The 18,987-nt window shown below is 38.0% G+C and overlaps 1 protein-coding gene across 3 annotated transcripts in view; it reads left to right on the forward strand.

The window, feature by feature from the left end:
• The first annotated feature begins 17,758 nt into the window (after positions 1 to 17,758).
• KCNH7 (potassium voltage-gated channel subfamily H member 7) overlaps positions 17,759 to 18,987 on the forward strand; it is a 206,896-nt gene continuing 205,667 nt past the window's right edge. For all 3 annotated transcript variants that reach the window (XM_030952660.1, XM_030952662.1, XM_030952663.1), the window contains exon 1: positions 17,759 to 18,528. In XM_030952660.1, the coding sequence (XP_030808520.1) occupies positions 18,453 to 18,528 (76 nt within the window). In that variant the 5' untranslated portion in view covers positions 17,759 to 18,452. The remainder of the gene's footprint in view (positions 18,529 to 18,987) is intronic.

Here is an 18,987-nt window from a genome sequence, read left to right on the forward strand (position 1 = left end):
AAAGAGTTAGTCCCAGACTTCTCTAGATTAAGACTCAAACATTTGTGGTTTACACCTGGATACATGTTTTTATTTTTGTTTTCAAGGCTACAAGTGGTTAATTCTATTTTAGTGATAACCAAGACCACTGAATTATTACTCATTATCTGTAAGAACTAGTCAAATTAAAAAGTCCATTACTACAATCAGTAATTATATCCCACATCAATCACCACAAAAACTACTCACCATTTGTCCCTGTTCCACAAATTTACTGTACATAATAGTCACCAAACAAAAAAAAGAATCAAGATCTGTTTCTGAAAACTTCAGATAAATTATCCATAAATATCTGTTTTATTAACCAATTCTATTACCTGTCATGTCTCCCAGCAGATGTTAAGTATTCCCCTAACTCCTTTTCTAACTAAATTAATATCTGGTTACACACTTTTTTTGTGTGTGTGCCACAGTAATATGATTTTAACCTCACTTTCTTACCTGTGGTCATGTACCAGTTCAGAGTAAATGATGTCCAGTCACAAGTCTTTACTGTCATCCAAATAAAGTTTCTCCAATCATGACCAAAGTATGTATTTTTTTCTTTTCTTAGTTCTCTTCCAGCTTCATTCAGATTAAAAACACTGCTGTATATATACCTTGGAAGATAAAAAAAAAAAAAGCTAGAAAATGCCCAATCTGTTTAATTAATTTCTGTCTGATGAATTATCCACTTTCTCTGCTCAAAAGTGTTTAAATGTATTTTCTAACCAGTAGTATGGGTATCTTATATGCTGATCTTTAAAGAGAATATCCTAAAATCTATTTTCAAGCCTGAGACAATCAGGGCTGGGTTGAGTTAGCTCAGGATATTTCCAACTCCTAACCTTGGCAGCATCTCTTTGCCCTATTGGAGTGCCTATACAGGCAGAAAGACTTCATCATTTCCCATATATACATAGGTATTTTTATTCCTTCTAAAAGAATATGAAACCTTCTTTTTTAAGTAATTGGTGGAAGAAACAAGTGTTTCTAGTTTCAACACTTACCCTAAGCAGCTACAGCAACTCAGGGACTCAGAGAAACAGGAGGACAGGTGATGACATTTCCTGTTCTTGAAATGCAGCAGAGGGGACCCTCTGTTGGGCTGGTAACAGCAGGGTTCCCCCAGTGTTTTACTCAGATTTCTTAAATAGCCTCATTATTTTAAGCGTACATAATTTGGGGTTCCTGCTAAAAGAGAAAGTTTTGTCCTCTACCAATTCTTTTTCTAGGTTGATTTCAACCTGAGCTGTGAGTACATGAACACTTGCTCTGGCATACGGGAGTAGGCGGCACAGGAGCAAAACAAGAAGACAGAGATGGGAAAGGGTGGACTTTTTGGAAACATATATAATTAGTGCCAGCTTCTGAAACTCTGAAATTAAAGTCAGCACCCCAAGATAGTGGTGCTCTGGAATCATCTCTCTTAAAACTACTAGGTAAGATGTCAACAAACTCAATAACTGAGATTTGTTTAGCTATCACAATAAAGAAATACTTCTGCTGATTTATGAAGAATGAGGCACTTAAGTCCTGTTAGATAATTCCAAAATCTGATGGCCATGCAAAAAGTCTAAACTTATTTTGCCTTAATCAAAAAATGGATATTATGATGGGACTGTTCTAATGATCTAAGTGGAATCACTATAGAATCACATAATCATTAAGGTTGAAAATACCTGTGAGATCATTGAGTCCAAACAACATGGAAACTGCTGTGTTTCAGTGTCAATAGAGTCATAGATTTCTATCTTCTAATGCTTTATATAGGGGGTGTATTCCTATGTATTTTAGTCCACCAACTTGTTTTAGTGTCTTTCTTAAGGTCAATATGAGCGTTCATGTGGTCATATTTCCTAAGTTTTATTTTTCAATAAAAATTAAAGAATTTAGCCAGATATCTGAATAACACAAAATGGTACAGCCCTGACATGATGAAATCAGCACATTTCTGATCTTTTATTCAGAGAAAGATGCACTTTATAAAAATATTTTTTAAATATCCTCTGACACTTAGGGATTTAACATAGAAAGAAATAGATTTTCCATCAAATTGAGGGGCCATAGAAGTGAAAAAAGCATGAATAATGCTTATAACCCCTTCATATCCTTAATTGGTCACAATTTTCAATTGCTGTTTTTATTCTTGGATGTTTCAGTGATAGCTGACACTACTGAATACAGTGAATTGCTCAGAACTTATGCCAAGCAGATACAAAATGTCATTAATTTGCTTACTTGACTATATACATGAGGTTCCTTCTGGCAATTTTTATTCTTTTTTTTCCCCATAGTATTTGCATGTATCCAGGGAATTACCATTTTGTTAATTGTTATCCATTGTTTCTACACTTCCTCTGTGTGAAACAGTCAAATTGCACAGTTTAGATTTCACTTATTCAATTGCCCCATTTTGATCAAAGTTGAAGTCTTTATTTTGCCTATATTTTTAACCTAAAGTTAGCTAATATTTAACTCTACAGGTCAGGTAAAACTATCCTGTTTAATGTTGTCTCACTATGACAAAGTTCAGATGACAATTAGGGAATAGGAATTTATAAGGTGTGTCATATTATTAGTCCACTTTGCAATCTACCATAGTGTTTTCATAATGGTTGGCATGATTTAACTGGCAGCTCTTTGTGAACTCATAGTTATCTAACTGAAATTGAGTATCTGATCCATTTCTTTAAAAATGAAGCATGATTGATAGCACAGAATATTTTCATAGATGTAATGCTACTCTTTATCTAGAAATGTGTAACAATACCTTTCCAAATTCTTGCCTATTTAAATACCAAATTATTTCTTTATTCAGAAATAAATTTTAGAAAAATAACTATTTTCTCATTTGCTCTATGATAATGTGAATCAAGAACCAAAGCAGTACTAACATAAAGAGAAAAAATTTGGGTCATACATAAATATACAGCAACAAGTACCTGAAAATTTAATTTATGTTTATCCAAGTAAATAGTAGAAATAACCTGGCTATCCCTATCAGCTTTCTGGGTTTTTTTTTGACATTGGCAGTTTACATAATGAAAATAATGACATTAAATCTAAAACGTACACATCCTACAGAGCCACACCCTTTTTCTTGCTGCCATTTCACAGAATCACAAAATATGCTGAGCTGGAAGGGACCCACATGGATCATTGATTTGTACTCCCTGCCCTGCCCAGCACCATTGCCAAGTGTCACACTGTGTGCCCGAGAGCATTGTCCAAACACTTCCTGAACTCTCTCAGTTTTAGGCCCCTCTCTCCTAGAAAGACACTGAGATTCTGGAGCTTGTCCATAAAAAGGCAGCAAGATGCTCCAGAAGAGTTTAATGTTCGATATTGGGAAAAATTTCTGCACTGAAGAAATTGTCAGGCATTGGAATGTGTTGGCAAGGGATGTGGTTGTGTCACCATCCCTGGAGGCATTTAAAGGACATGTGGTTGTACCACATAGAGACATGATTTAATGGTGAACTTGGCAGGTTAACAGCTGGATTCCATGACCTTAAAGGTTTTTTTTTTCCCCAAACTAAATGATTCTATGATTTTAAGATTAATTTAAAATCAAATTCTTCACATATGCTATCTATTCATTCCTATTTCTTTCTAATGCCTTTGGTTGGTGACTGACTGAATTGGCAGCAGCCTTGCTTTAAAGTGTAGATCTTAGGTACTTCATTTCAAAGTGCTAAATTATCACTGTTTGGTTTCTTTTCAGATTCCTGGGTATGTGCCATTTAAAAATGTAAACACCCAGCAGACATTATGTAAACATGCGAAGACTTTAGTCAACACACTGGTTGGATTCCTCTCACATTAGCAAGGACAGCACAGACAACTATCAGCTCCAGGTGTTTAGATCTTTTAAAATCTGTAACACATGTGCAGGAAAACTATGTTTCTCTTTAAATAAACATTTTCTATTAGAGATTCCTTACCCAGACTTGCATAACACATTTATTTCCCTGGGTCATTTTCCATTTTACAGCAAATAGATTATAGACAGAACATAGCAATCTGACAGCAGCTTTTCCCTCCATCAATAGCATTTCTATTTAAAGAAGAGGATGCAAAATCAGTACTGAAGGTACATGCTCTCTTTTCTAAAAGGAGTCAGTGTACCTGTACATAATTCATCACTTCTGTTAGTTTAGTAAGGCCAAGCTTAAAAATCAAGGAAAACCTGCCACTAAGTCTTTTCGTTTACATGTCCATTGCCCTGCAGGTGAGAGTTCATATCTTCACCTAAAGCCAGCTCTATTCTCTGACCATATTACTTGTCTACAGGAATGCTGTTGGCAGCAACACTGTTGGTTTAACTGGTATCCAAGGAGAGACTCATCCTCACTGTACCTTGAGAATACAAGGATCTTCCATTACATTCCACTTTCTTATTCTCCCACTTTGTCCTTGTGTTCTCCGATTTAAAAAAAAAAATAAAAGAACTCAGTTAAACTGGTTAACAGGTATGGCCACATAGATAACAGTATGACAGCAAATTAATCAAGCACGAGCTGGTCTCAAACCCAGAAAATGAAGGAAACTTTTATGAGAAAGTAAATTTTCATCCAATGAAATTGAAGAAAGAGTATATGGATCCCAAAAAGCTACCATCACACCTGGCTAATGCTATTATGCAGTTTTCCGCTGTTTCTCAGTGTGAGAATACAGAAACCTGCTACAGTTGCTAACTTGTGAAACAGAGACTTACCATAAAACACATATAAAGTGCAAGAACTATCATAAATATGCTGGAGTGCAACTCAATTTCCCTGACAAAACTTCATATTCTGCTTCCTAACATTCTTGACTGATTGATTAAAACAATGCAGCCTTCGCACTATTTTAAGAGTTAAGTTTAAATGAATAGCCTGGCAGAGCCATGATCCATGGCCTTTAGTACCTGCCACAGGCTTTCATGGATGATTTGGGATGAGCACAGCCCAGAGTAAACACACTCTTGTAGATTGCCTGTTCCTGTGATCATAATTATAGGTACACTCTCTTTCAAGGATTAACTACTGTGTAACTTGCAGATTTTTTGCTTTCATAACATAGTTAGTTTGGAAGCAAATACAAATATGAAAGTGACATTGTGATCACAGGGACATTGAAGAGTCAAGTGATTCTATGACCAAAAGTTGGCAGTATTTTCACAAAAAAATACTGTCATTGAGGCAGACATCTGTATCTAATTATAAGGTTAATGGTTTGGGCTATGAAGGTAGGAGACCACCCCTGCTTCCAATAACCTACTTATTTGTTTGAAGTATTTGTAAAAGAAAATATCCCAATAGCAGCAAGTGGAACTTACACCTAAGTTATAAGAAAAAAATTTAACCAGAATTTTCAAGTCCTATTATACATTTTAATGAGCCACTTACTGGATTCTTTCACTTTTTCCTCTATCTCATTTTAAAGACAGAAATAGAATTCCCTTGGAAGTTTTATTTTAAAGATAGAAACAGAATTCAAATGGATTTTGCTTCATTTGCTCAACACCTAACAAACAGGTACCTAAACCCAGCTACAAAGACCCTGGGTAAAACAGTTTGGTGCTTTACCTTTAAAAGGCAAAGTTTTAGAAACTGGGCTGGATATCAGAAATCTTGCTTTGTGTTAACTTAGCTGCCTAATTACAGCTGTAGACTGAAGGAAAACATTTTTGCTGTCTTTTTATTAACTTGGGTATGCATATCTATAAACCAGTTAACTTCTAATCCCATGGCACCTTTATTTTTTTTTCACCAGAGGATCAGGGAACAACTGTTCCCCTTTATGACTCTAATTCTGTACTATATGGCAGTACTGACTTCAGTGGAATAACCCTTCATTCAGCGAATTCTCTGGAGAGAAAGAGTATAATTAGATCCCTTGAAATTATTAGAAGTGAGAGAGTAAAACAAGCCTCAAAGTAGGTGTGTTTCCATATTGAAATGTTTTAGTAGGAGTAGGTTGCAGGGAAGTCTATTGTCATTTGCAGCCTATGTTTTAGGCATGATTCTGCTAAAAATGCATATTTGCTGGGGATGTTGTTACTAGGAAAGTATAAGTTACTAAATATATATATATATAACTATAAAAAACAGGATAGTGTTTAATAAAAATAATGAGAAAAAATTGCTATCAAGAAAGTAATGTAAATACGTCCTATCTAAAACACAGTCTGCAAAATATTTCATGAACACAGGCTGGAATGGTGCCTATTAGAATCTGACTGATACAGCAACCAATGGGAAGAGAGAAAGAGGAGGGACACTTGTCTGTGGAATGTTAAGAGTTCTGGAGAGATCTATAATAGACTAAGACCCCCTAAAAAAGTATCTCTTTCCTCTTCTCTTATAAAAGTCCAAGTCCTATAATTTTCTTCTGTTTTACTGAATCACTCCCACAGTAATTTGCCTAATCAAACAAAGGAAAAAATCTTCCTTAAAAACTGAATCACTTGCTACCTTTCAGAAATTTACTGCTATTGAAGAATATCATAAGTATACACATCTGAATCCCAGCTATCCAAAAAAATAGGAAACATAGCAACTCTACAGAGACATTATACAGCATAGAGAGCAAATTGTAGGTAAAATTGACTAGCAATTGTTAAAGATAGCATGTGTCAAGAAAGTCTTTTAATCACTAAACACAGAAGTGATTGACAAGTTGTTATTTATCCAGAAATCTAAAATTTTTAAAACTAAATAAGGTGTAAAATACAATTATTGACATAATTGGTTATATATAATGCTAGACATTTTTAATTCTATACATATTTTAGGCAAAAATAACTATTATTTTCCCCCCTAATCTAACTTTCTCTTGGCTTGAACTAGATGTGCTTTTAGGTAGTGATTGTCACATATCACTATCATGCTCCCAACCTTCCTGAGGTATTTTCACATAAGAAAAGCAGATGGCATTATAGCCAGGGCTCTGCTACCAGATTATCATATGCCATGATCTGTCTCAAGTGTGAACTATTTTGGAAGGATTTCAATGCTCTATAGTTTCTTAGATTCATAAATTGATAAAGTGCTCCAAGACCCACAGCTGTTCACATTCTTGTGGGTTAAAAATACATGCAATATTTTTGGCTTATCATGTATGTTCTACCTACTGATACATACTGGCTTGCCTGAAATTCACCCATAAATGTGCGTGAGCACCCATAAATGTGTTCAAGCAGCAGATGTAACTATATTTATATTAAACAGAATATTGATAATTCCTGTTTTTATTTTCCTTTTCCTTTTTGACTTTCAGGAATTCTTTCTGGCAGTAAAATGTTCACTTAGAAGATCAACAGGAGAGACTAAAACATACAAAACAGAATCCTGAGGTTATTCATGTCTAAAGCAAGTGACACAAACGGGACACCAATCTCAGAATCTTCAGGATGACAAAACATGGATCCCAAGTTAGTTTATGAGAATTGTTCTCTTATAACAATTTATTCTTTTGAACGTGACTATTCCAATCCAAATTATTGTGACAAGCACACTCCGGCTAATGTTCATCCACACACCCATCTCCTTTGAGCATTGGCTGGTGCACCTGCCTTCACTACTTCTCATGGAAACTGAACTAGAATTAAATTATGGTCCTGTTTTAGAATTCATCAAGAGCAGTACGTAATTTTTTTAAACTCTTAGATGAGGAAGGCCAAGTAAAACTATAGAAAGCAGACAGTTTTCAATTATTCCAGGTAATAAGATCTTCCTGACACTTGTCATCTGCACGGTGATTCTACTACACCCTAACAGATCACATTTCATATACTAACATTTAAACAAAATTAAATCAAACCCCTTGAGTCTTTACTTCTATAGCAGTTATTCAAATTATCCTGTTCACTTGACTACTGAAAAGGCAAACATGTCAGTGCTGAGGATAGAGAGATACAATAAAGAGGAAGAGGGAAATCTGGTAACCAAGCAATGTAGTCATGAGCTTGCATCTGTGAGAAGGATCAGCAAAGTTTCTGTGCTATGCCAGCACAAGGGAGCAGTGGAAGAAATTAAAGTCTTCTCCCTGAAATTAAAGAAATAATTATAGAACTGGAAGTACATTATGGCAGATTAACAAATATTACTAGAAGACATTGAACCCTCATGAGAGAAAAGCAGCACTGATGCAAAGGAGCTCTGAGAGTTGGGGGAAATGCTGCTTCTGTTCAGATAGTTAAGAAAGAACAACAAAGGGTACAAGCAAATACTGTGGATTTATATTTAATGTTCCATCTGAAAAGGTTTCAGATATCACAGACAAGTATCCTGCTAGTATACATGTGTATGTGTGATGTCTTTTAAAATGTAAATCAATAATGTATCACTTATGGAACAATCTCAAGTCTAGGGAATCCTATTCATACCATTGATGATTTCAGCTAATGGTAGAAATGGAACCCCATGCTTCAGGGAGCTCTATGAAGCCAGCACATAGAGATTATAGAGGGAAAGAAGTGGCATAATTACAACCTCATCTGCATATTCTGGATAATCAGAAACCAAGTCTCAGTATATCTGAAATTATCAAACATACCATCATGGAATCATAAATATGATTGTGAGCAACCTCAGAAGGTGCAATGTCCTGCCTAAAACAGTGTCAGGGAAACTGTGAGACCAGGTGGTTTAGGGCTTTATGTGGCTCAGTCTTGAGAAAGTCCAGGGAAGGGGAATGCATGGCTTTGGGCAATCATCATGGCTAGGTGAGTTTAGCAGAGAAAGGAATACTGAAGCACTAAACAGGATGATAGTTTTGTCCTAAACTGAAGATTTATTTTGTATCCCTTACCCTCAAGGAATGTATAGCCCTAAATTGGGTTATTTGACAAGGTCTGAAAATTGATATTTACTGTCAGGTGAATCACAGCAGTCTTGAGTTTTTGGGTGCCAGTATGATGAAATCTCTATTTGAGATTATCACAAATTTTCCTTCAGTACAGTCCTCTGATTTGGAATGTTCACTTCCCAAAATGTCAGTATTTCCTGGAAAAAAAATCCTAAGAAAAATTAAAAATGTCTTTAGGAAATATTTTCACTCATACTCAATATGATTTTATCAATTTGCTTTTTTCACGATAAATTGGAATAAAAACAAGGTCTATGTTTTCAGCAGTACGGTTCTGTGTCTGAATCTGCCTATGGATCTGTCAGGATGTGAAAGTCTAGAGGCAAGATCGGATAGGCAGTCATCTAAATTGTGCATTATTGTCCCTTCACCTGACACAAAAACATGGTGGATTTAAAATCTTAGATGTGCTTTCTTTCAAGCTGTTGACACAGCATATAAGGAAAATGAGTAAATGAATATTTATCTAGCTCAAACAGCATAAAAATTAATATATGTCTATATTGATTTTTTTTTCAAGACTTGTAAAATCAGACTTTCAAAATCACCTGTGAGTAGCCTGAATACTGAGCTAAAGCACAGTTTCCGAGTGATTGTTTTGGGTGCTACAGCATGTACAGAGGAGGTCAACTTTCAAAAACCATATCTGGATAGTTTGGCTATAATATTGTGAAAATAAAGTATAAAAATAGTTTAAATTATGATCATCAGCCAAATTAGTATTTCTGCTGTGATCTAATATGCACCTATCTTAAATAGCTGAACAAAGGATGATAAAAAGAAAAATGCAATATATGTGTTATGATGAGATAATCTTGCTACTTCTGAACATGTATTTTAGCATAGCAGTGGTTTTATTACTCTTTACTGGCAGAAAAGTTGACTTTAACCTGAAGTTATTATTCATCCTGCCAAATAAATTGAACTGTATGGAAGACAAGTGGTAGAAAAAGTAGACTGAAAATATATCTTATTTGTATTGCAACCAAATAGACATAATGGTAGAGATCAGAAATACAGGAGAGATTATTTAAATAAATTCTATCTTAGGCAGCAGAAGACTTTCACAAAACAACATATGTAATTTGATTATCTCTCTCTGTCATCACAGATCATGAGCAAAACTCTCACTTGTCAAATACCTGCCGTTCATATTGGCTTCAGCAGGGTTATTGAATACAGTACTTAGCACTGATGAAAAATCTCCCCATTCATTTGTAGCTGTATTGATATAACTCTGGAGATGTTAGCTCCAGACAGGCACCTGGGTTTGTATATTTAGCCTATAATGCAGGTATTCTACCCACACAGATAGGTCACACTACTTTTGAGGAGGAAAATGCTGTTTCAGGATATGAGCATCTCTTCAAATGAATATAGACAAATGTCAGTTTTTGTCATATAATTAGACATGACCTCATGCTATGGTATTATGAAAGAAGAGTGGAAATATTGAAAAAGAAATATGTGAACTGGATATTTGCAGATTATTTTTGACAGCAATGTGAACAAAAGCACTGATAAGTACACTGTCAGGAAGAATTAGTCTATACAATTCTGGACTCTACACAGTTACAGAGAAATATTATTACTGTGAGAATAATACTGAAAAATAAATGTGGAAAAATACAGTTGTAGGGAGAAAATATACATGGCAGGTGGAGAAAGCTTCGCCTACAGAACTGAGTGTTAGAATATGCTAATAATAAAATCGTTAATGACTAAGTGAGCACAGTGTAGAAACTGCAGTTACTTTATTTAGATGAAGTGACTGTGTAAAATATGTTAACAGAATGCAGAAAGAGCAAAGAAGGTATGAAACACTAAAAATTAACATAGAAACACAATGTACTACTACTGAGATATTTAGGAAAATTAAATTCACCTTCATGAAGACCATATGGAGCCACTGACACTAAAGCCTCATACTATTTTGGTGGGGTTTATTTCTTATGAGTGAAATAGGAATTTATTTGCTTTACTGTGTTCTGGGACATATATCCAAATTTCTCAAGCTTACTGCAGTCTGACTGAGGTCTACAAGGTCTTTGGGGATATATAACAAACATCCTTAGGAACAGCAAAAACATTCTCAAGCTGGAATACACATCTGAAATTGTATTTAAAGTTGATGGAAATTCTTTTTTTCCCCCTAAACTGTTTCAATTTATATTTAATTTTGGCTCTAAAGTTCAATGCATGTTATAATTTCTGGCCAGTTTCAGGTCAGTGTCTGGTCCATTTGTATTTCCATCTCCCTGTTCCTTCTATTGCTCTGTCTCTGAGGCTGAAAAGCACAAACAACAGACTATAACTAGTAGATGCAGTAGTAGTATTGACAGTAGTCAAACAGTGAAGAGAGAAATCTGAAAACAATAGGAAACATGACATAAAGGGGAAAAGGGAACAAAATTTATCCAAAATCATAATGTATCAGATCAGCCCAAGGAAAGGGAACAAAACAAACCCCATATTTATCTATTGAGATAATTTTTAAAAAATCTTCTCATATTATTTGTACTACCAGGACACCGGTGTCCAAAAAGAACCACTTATATGCTTCAAAACTATATTTTATTCATCTTAATATTTATCTGTGCTGGAAAGATATTTGCATATGCTTTGTATATGTATATGGACTCTTTGAGAGCATATCCAATCTGATACTGTCCAAAGCAGAATAAAGGTCTCACTTCCTCCTGGTCACTCTCAAGAAAAATGTTACCATGAACCAAGTTCAGAGCAGCTGCTGTCCTTTTTCCCCCCTACAGCTGCTCAGCATTGCCACACTGCCAGCTGCTGCAGGGCAGAGGAAAGGAAAAGAGGAGTTCTGGCTAGCTACTGCTTGCTAAACTAGCTATGGAAATATCATCCAAGCAGGAATTCAGCTCCTACACCCTGATCTAAGGTAAAAGGCTGAAGAGTAGAAATAATCTTCATTTGTGACCTCTCTGAAGTTAACCCCACCAAAGAGAAGGTGATCTACAAAACTGGTTCAGAATAATTTCATTTTGTTCAGATTTCAGAGTAATTTCAGAGTAATTTCATTTTGTGAAAGATTTTGATATGGCCCATTTTTATTATTATTGTTTAGAAACAAAACCATTTTAAAATTATGAAAGAAAATTGTGCAAGCAATTGTGCAATTCCTAGTTCAGGCTACCTTCCCCTGAGGACACACAACACAGAACTCTGCTGTAGCTAAACTAGGAGGAACTTCAGGCAAAACCAGCAACCTTGTAACCTCAGGAAGGTCTAGGCCATTGCTGTACTTTTCATTGGCATTAGGGTGAGAGCTGGAATTCACTAAAAATCTGATCCAAATGCAAGGTGCACTCTCTCATTATTATTGATAAAAATACATTCAGAATATGCAGATGTAGAAGAAGGAATTCTAACCACAGATCATTCAAGTGAGAAGCTAAGAAAAGGAATGTGCCTCACCTGACAGATGGCAGTCCTAACACTTAATATTAGAATGCACTGTGGAGAAGGCAACTGGAATTTGGTACAAAGATAATTAATTTTATAAATGCATGGATCTAGTTCAGTTAGTAACTTATAGACAATAACTCAATTTTTCATGCTTTAGCAATGAATTTTTTCCCTTTCCTAGCTCATATGATATTTTCTAGGCCTATACTTCTAAAGAGATTAAAACTTAAGATTTTTGATATAATAAGCATAATCGTTCTTACATGAATTTGCACAAACTATTATTATAAAAGATCATACCTGGTATATGTTATAATGGAAGACAAATTATGGAGAATGCATATATTTATCTTCAATTACATTTCCCTGTGGTATAGAATTACTCACAATTATATGGAGCAAGGTACTGGATTTGTATACCATTAAAATTCTTCTATATATGGTAGGAAGAAACAAATAAATTAATAGAAATATGTTTCATGTCTTTCCTAATTACAATCAGCATTCTTTATGGACTGACAGCTGTCAGAATCATAGAGTCATAGCCCTGTAATCCAGCTAGAAAATCTTGCAGAGGAACAGCACATGCTGGGATCATTCCTGAAGCTCTAAATTGGCCAGAGAAGGTCAGCACAGAATAGCCTGAAGCACCCATTCCAGGCCAAGAGCCCAGGGAAACACAGCGTGCATCTAAATGCCGTAACCCCCAAGGCAACTGTGGCTTAATACGAGGGAATGAAGCCCTGTGGTGAGACAGAGAGATATTGAAAGAGTCTGTCAGAGGAAGAAGTGCAAGCCTCATTGCTTGAATAATTTAAATCCTAAATGAATAATACAAATGCAAATATACTAAAGGGAACTATCCACTGGTAAAGCCTTGAGTAAATGGATATATTGATGGTTTTTGTAATTCTCTTTTCATACCTGTACCTGCTAATTCCAAAATGATCCTAAGTCATGAGGTTCTGAATACCTAAGCATTCTAACATAGCACATAATAATAACAATGGACGCTGTAGAATAACTAACAACTTTTTGTGAATCCTTACAGAAAAAGTAAAGTTGCTTGCTGTCTTACTCTTTTCCCACGTGATGTTATCTTTAATAGACTAGGAAATTTAGCACACATAAGTTCTGCCTTATGGATTTTGCATTTATGATTCAAATTCTTGTCATCAAATTACTGTCTCAGAGTGAATTACATGTGAAATATACATTGAATGAAATCCAAAAAATAACTTTTTTTTATTACTGATTAAACTAGCTGTAAAATTAAATAGAAATTTTTAATCACTTTTTAGACTGTAATTTCATGCAGACACTTCTTTTGTCATCCTAAAAACCTGATAGTCTTTCCTCCCATGTATATATCTGAAGTTCTGAATACTAATAAGACCCATATGCAGACACAATGATGACGAATGCCTTAAGGCCAAATATGATAATTGCCTCTGTGTAATCCCATTGACTTTAGTAGTCTGGCCAGGAATAGGAGCCTTTATTTTAGATGGAAAAAGTGAAACACAAAATAACCATAATCAGATCTAATTCAAGGTTAATTTTGTAACACCAATAATGAAGCATTCCCACTTTTCTGTGTAGACCATGTGGCTTTAGGACTAAGAATGACCTGGTGTCCAAGGCATCAGCACAGTGCAAGAAAATACAAAGTATTGCTTGAAGAAGCCAGCTCTGGCAGCAGTAATTGCCGCCATGCTCACCTAGAGCTTTTCTCAGTAGCATCAGCAGAGATTTGCTATTTGGATGTTCATGATGCTCAAGCAGTTGATTTCTATCTTCTCCAACAGAAGTAATTTGGCAGTCTGCTCTCCCCAGCAACTGCATACTTTGCCTGAGCATCAAGTGCAAACAGTCATAATCTAAATGATGATCATTATTATTGTGAAGGACTAAAACAAAATCTAGAGCTATAACTTGAAGTTCTGGACAGACATAAAAGAGTAAAAAGATGAGAAAACACGACTGATATAAACTAAAGGTGATAATAAAAGACATCAACCTGTCAGGGAATCACAAAGTCTATCTTAGCCTAAAATGGGATTCAAAATAAAGTTTCAGTATTGCTTTTGACAGCTCTGAAAACAATTCCAGCCTTATTTAAAGTTGTAAGTATATGCAACATAGATAGATAAGAAAGAAAGAGAAAGAAAGAGAGAAAGAGAGAGAGAGAGAGAGAGAGAGAGAGAGAGAGAAAGAAAGAAAGAAAGAAAAGAAAGAAAGAAAGAAAGAAAGAAAGAAAGAAAGAAAGAGAAGGAAAGAAAGAAAGAAACAAAAAGAGAGAAAGAAGAAAAAACCCAAGAACTATCAAGAACTAACCATATTTTGCTCCAGTACAAAAAGCGTTTATTCAAATAGGAATGCACTTAAACTTCTGTGCACAGGAGGGCAAACATAAGACTGAAAAATCAAATATGATAGGAATGCTCGACTAAATCTCAGTCCTGTTGTTTGTGGGTTTATCCGACCAAAAATATGATGGGAAATATGATTAGAGCCATTTCCCTAGAGCCATCTTTTTCTGACAATACCAGGTTTAATTGCTAACTGCCAAGGTGTGGAAACACATCAGTAATACATCTTTAGGCAATAAATTCTCAATTCACTTAAAGAACTTGAGAAGGAAGTAGTTAAAATGCCAGTGAAAAGCTTGTAACCTCTATTTCAAAATCAGCTGCTCTCCTTGAGGCCAGGAAATGCCAAATACAGTTCTGCTGAGGAGCAGCCGCGCTCACTAGAGCTGTCCTAGGGCTGCGGCGAGGGTGGCGCCGCAAGGACCGGTGCCACAAGGGGGCAGAGGACACGGCATCGGCCGCGCCGGATGGGCTCCAGCTCCGGAGACACCCTCCCTCGGTATTCCGGTCCTTGCAAAGCTAGAAACTGTACAGCTTTATAGATAAAACACATACCTCTATGGCATTCTCCATTTCTTTAATCACACTAGAGATGCATATTTATAATGAATTCAAACTTTCCCACTTGCTTGCATGTTTTCCCAATCAAATGCAAATTCTTCCACATTACTTTGTGCTAGTTGTTAGCTGTCCAATTTTAATATATTTTCCTCTCACACTTCTTTGCTTTCTTGCTACAGAAAATTATCAAGCAATAAGCACAATGAGCATTAAGCGCTCCAGGAGCAATAGATCATTTACAAGACTGCAGGAGTGCAAATCACCACAATAAAAGATTTTCCGATGTCACCTATTGCTCCTGTAGTTATCACAACCCATCATTCTTGTGAATTCATTCCCTTCTGAAAACCACATCTCAGATTTTGTCTTTCAGCAGCAGTTATCTTGCTTTCACTGGGGTTATCTTGATCAGTTCTAAACCAACCAACTAAGGCGGATAAAAAGGAAAAAAAAAGAAAAAGAGGACTATAATATACATTCACATAATCAACACCAAAGTTCAAGCTACCATCAGGAGACAGAACAAAAAAGGTTTTCCAGAGTCATGGAGTTCTGGTGCCTTCAGTTTTCAGGAAAGCATAGTGTGACTCTCAAATTTAACATAAAGATGGGGCTTCAGTGAAATTTGAATTCTTAAATGTATTTTTATATTTTAATGTTTTTTTCTTGTTTTCTTTCCAGACAGGCATCTAAAGCACTGGACTCTGAACCCTACTGGCCTGTAGTTGATCTAGTTTGCTACTAATTGTTCAATACTGGAAGCAAACACTGATTGTTCCGTAAAGGTCACAGTTTTATTGTGATTATTTTCTATTGCTGTTATAGATATATCAAAGTGACGTTTTTAATGCAGAAATGAGAATCATGTCACTGCTGGCCATTATAACTTAACTAGATGTTAGGTATTAAAGATGTTAGGTATTAAAGAAAGTGTTAAAATAAATATGTTCCTCTTCACTCTTTCTACTACTGTGTTTGGGAACTTGAATACATTTTCAGAGAAATATATGTTTTTCATAAAGACAAAGAGCAGTAAAGGAAAAATTCAACTTGAAGGCTCATCCACTGTCCAAAGGAAAAGTATTCAAAAATATTTTAAGAAATTTTTTCTTTCTCTAGTATTTATTAGAGTAAAAAAAATGAGTTCTCCAAATATTATTACAAAAATATACATGCATGTTTTTCCTTTGGTTCATACCTCTGTATATAGAGATTTTAACATTTGATTCTGCAAATAAGCAATGCTCACTTCCTAAGATTGGTTACTGGTTATATATCCCTTAATTTAGCTGAGGCTTTGTAAGCAGTACACAGTCAATTACTATGAAGCCATCTTAATACAGTTTATGTATACATAAATTTTATTTTCAGACTCTATTTACAGTTGTGTAAATCCGGGATGATTCCGCTGAGATTAAATTAAATTAGTCCAGAAATGCACCCTCATACTCAACAGACTGTGCCCCACCTCTGATAAATATAGAGGATGACACACGGTAACAGTGACACAAAGGGCCACACCTCTGAAAAGCTCACGGGAATAAGGAAACACCTGTTTGTGCTGTGGAAGAACAGGTGGGAAGCGGTGGTTTGCCGGCTCAATATCCTGTGCTTGAGATTACAAAGAACGGTGCTCAGGTGCCTCTCTCTTTTTGCCCTATGAGTTTATTAAGAAGCCGCCGGTGCTTTGCACTACCCTAGAGATGCCTTTCCAGCATCGCATGGCTGCCCCCATCTCTCTCTCCCCGTGTCACCGAGCCGAGCCGTGCTGAACGCGCACCGTTTTGCCTGCTGGGTAGGGCAGGAAGCCTTAATTACAGCCTGAAAATAATACCCGCTTCCCCCGGGAGCCTCCCTAGCTATTCCTGTGCGATGGGAGAAGCTGAGAGGAGCCAGGTGGGGGGAGGCTGGCGCTCCCCGGGCCCGAGCGCGGGCAGCGGCGCCTCCGTGCGCGCCGGCGAGGCGGCCCCAGCACCACGGCCAGCTCCGAGCGGCCGCCGCGCCCCGCCGCGGCCCCGGCCCCGGGGCGGAGCGCGGTCCCGGGCAGCGACGGGGCGGCCTCGGCACCCGCTCGGTGCCGCCACGGTCCGGGCGAGGGCTCCGTGCCGAGCTCAGCCCCCGCACCCGCGGGACCCGGCGCGCCCTCCGCGCCGCTCGCTCGGCCCCGAACGGGGCTGGCACCTGCTCGGCAGCCCGGGAGCGGCGTTCGGCGCCGGGGGAATCCCCCTTCCTCCCAAGAGGGGGTCGTGTGGCGAGGGGAAGCCCTCGCCTGGGTCACGCTGCGTAGGAGGCGGCAGTCCCTTCCACCGGGGAGAGGAAGGATGCCGAGGGCTCCGGTGGTCCCTTCCCCCGCTCCCCCATCGCTCAACATCGACCCCTACTCGCACCGCCCCCCGCCCCAGACGGGGCGTGTACCAGCTTCCCTCCCTCCCCCGGCCCTGCCAGCGCCTGGGGCTCCCCGGCGGGCCACGCTCAGGGGCCGCGAAGGGGCCGGCGGTGCCGGGAGGGCGGGGACGCCGGGGCTACCGGAGGTGGCGGGGCCCCCCCGCTGCCATCGCCCTCGGTCCCCGCTGACCCCTGCAGCCGCCGCGGTGGGGGATGTGGCACGTCGCGGTGCTGCTGGGGTGTAGCTTATTCCTGATGCCGCTGTTTGTCGCCGAGTTTTGAAGAGATTTATTGGCTGGCTCTTGCTAAACCACGCTTGAGTAATCCGAGCTGCTGCGCGCCGTGGTGAAGCCCGGAGGGGAGGAACGTCACTCCCTCTGGCAGCGGAGAAACATTAGTCTTCCAGCCCTCAAACCACCACTACAGCGTCGGAAACTGCCGGGTCACAGCCATTTGCTTTGGAAAATTGGCGATGTTTGGTGCTAGAGATCGATTACCCTTGTAGTCTTTCCCCACCCGCCACCTCCTCCTGCTTACCCCACCCCTACCCGCCCCAGACAATAGCGTCCGAGCTCCTCCAGGAAAAAAAATAGAAAAGAAAGCAAGGAGAGAAAGAAAGAAAGAAAAAGAAAGAAACTGGGGGATGAATCTGACTCCAATAGGAAAAGCGTGTCTATAGAAGTGGTGCTAATGGGAAGAGATTTCCGAGCTCCAGAGGACGATGATTTGTCACAAAGGGTAGCTGGCTCGGTGCTTTGGGCTGGAGCCGTGTAGGAGATCCTTGGAGAAGTCATTGTGCACAGAAAACCGAAGACCTGTACAAACATGCCTGTTCGCAGAGGTCATGTGGCACCACAAAATACATTTTTGGGTACAATCATACGAAAATTTGAAGGGCAAAGTAAGTTCTCGCTTTCTATCTATTTTGCTATAGTAGTTTTATTCTGCTTGTGACTAAATGGACAGCAGGTCCAGACTATTTTTAAGTTTGTAGCTTGCAAAGAAAACCCCGGAGGTAAGGAGGGGATCCCCGGCAGAAGTAGCAATATTTTTGATCTAGAATACAGATTACTAGCTTGAATTATTGGCTAGTGGGCTTGTTTGGGTTTGGGTTTTTTGGGGAGGGGGGTTGGGGCTATTTTCCCACTCTATTTCAATGAATTGTTTTTATCGTTGATTGTATCCATATTATACAGCTATAGAAGTTATATCTCTTACCTTCTTCTGAACCAGTGAGATGGCTCTAAAAGCAGAATGTAGAATCTTGCTGTCTTTGCAACGTCTAAAAAATAGGCTAGATTAATTATTATGATTGTTAATGCTGTTAATGATAATTGCCTTTTCAAAATAAAGCAGAACT

This window comes from Camarhynchus parvulus, chromosome 7, assembly GCF_901933205.1.
Source record: "Camarhynchus parvulus chromosome 7, STF_HiC, whole genome shotgun sequence".
In the NCBI taxonomy this organism is placed as follows: domain Eukaryota; kingdom Metazoa; phylum Chordata; class Aves; order Passeriformes; family Thraupidae; genus Camarhynchus; species Camarhynchus parvulus.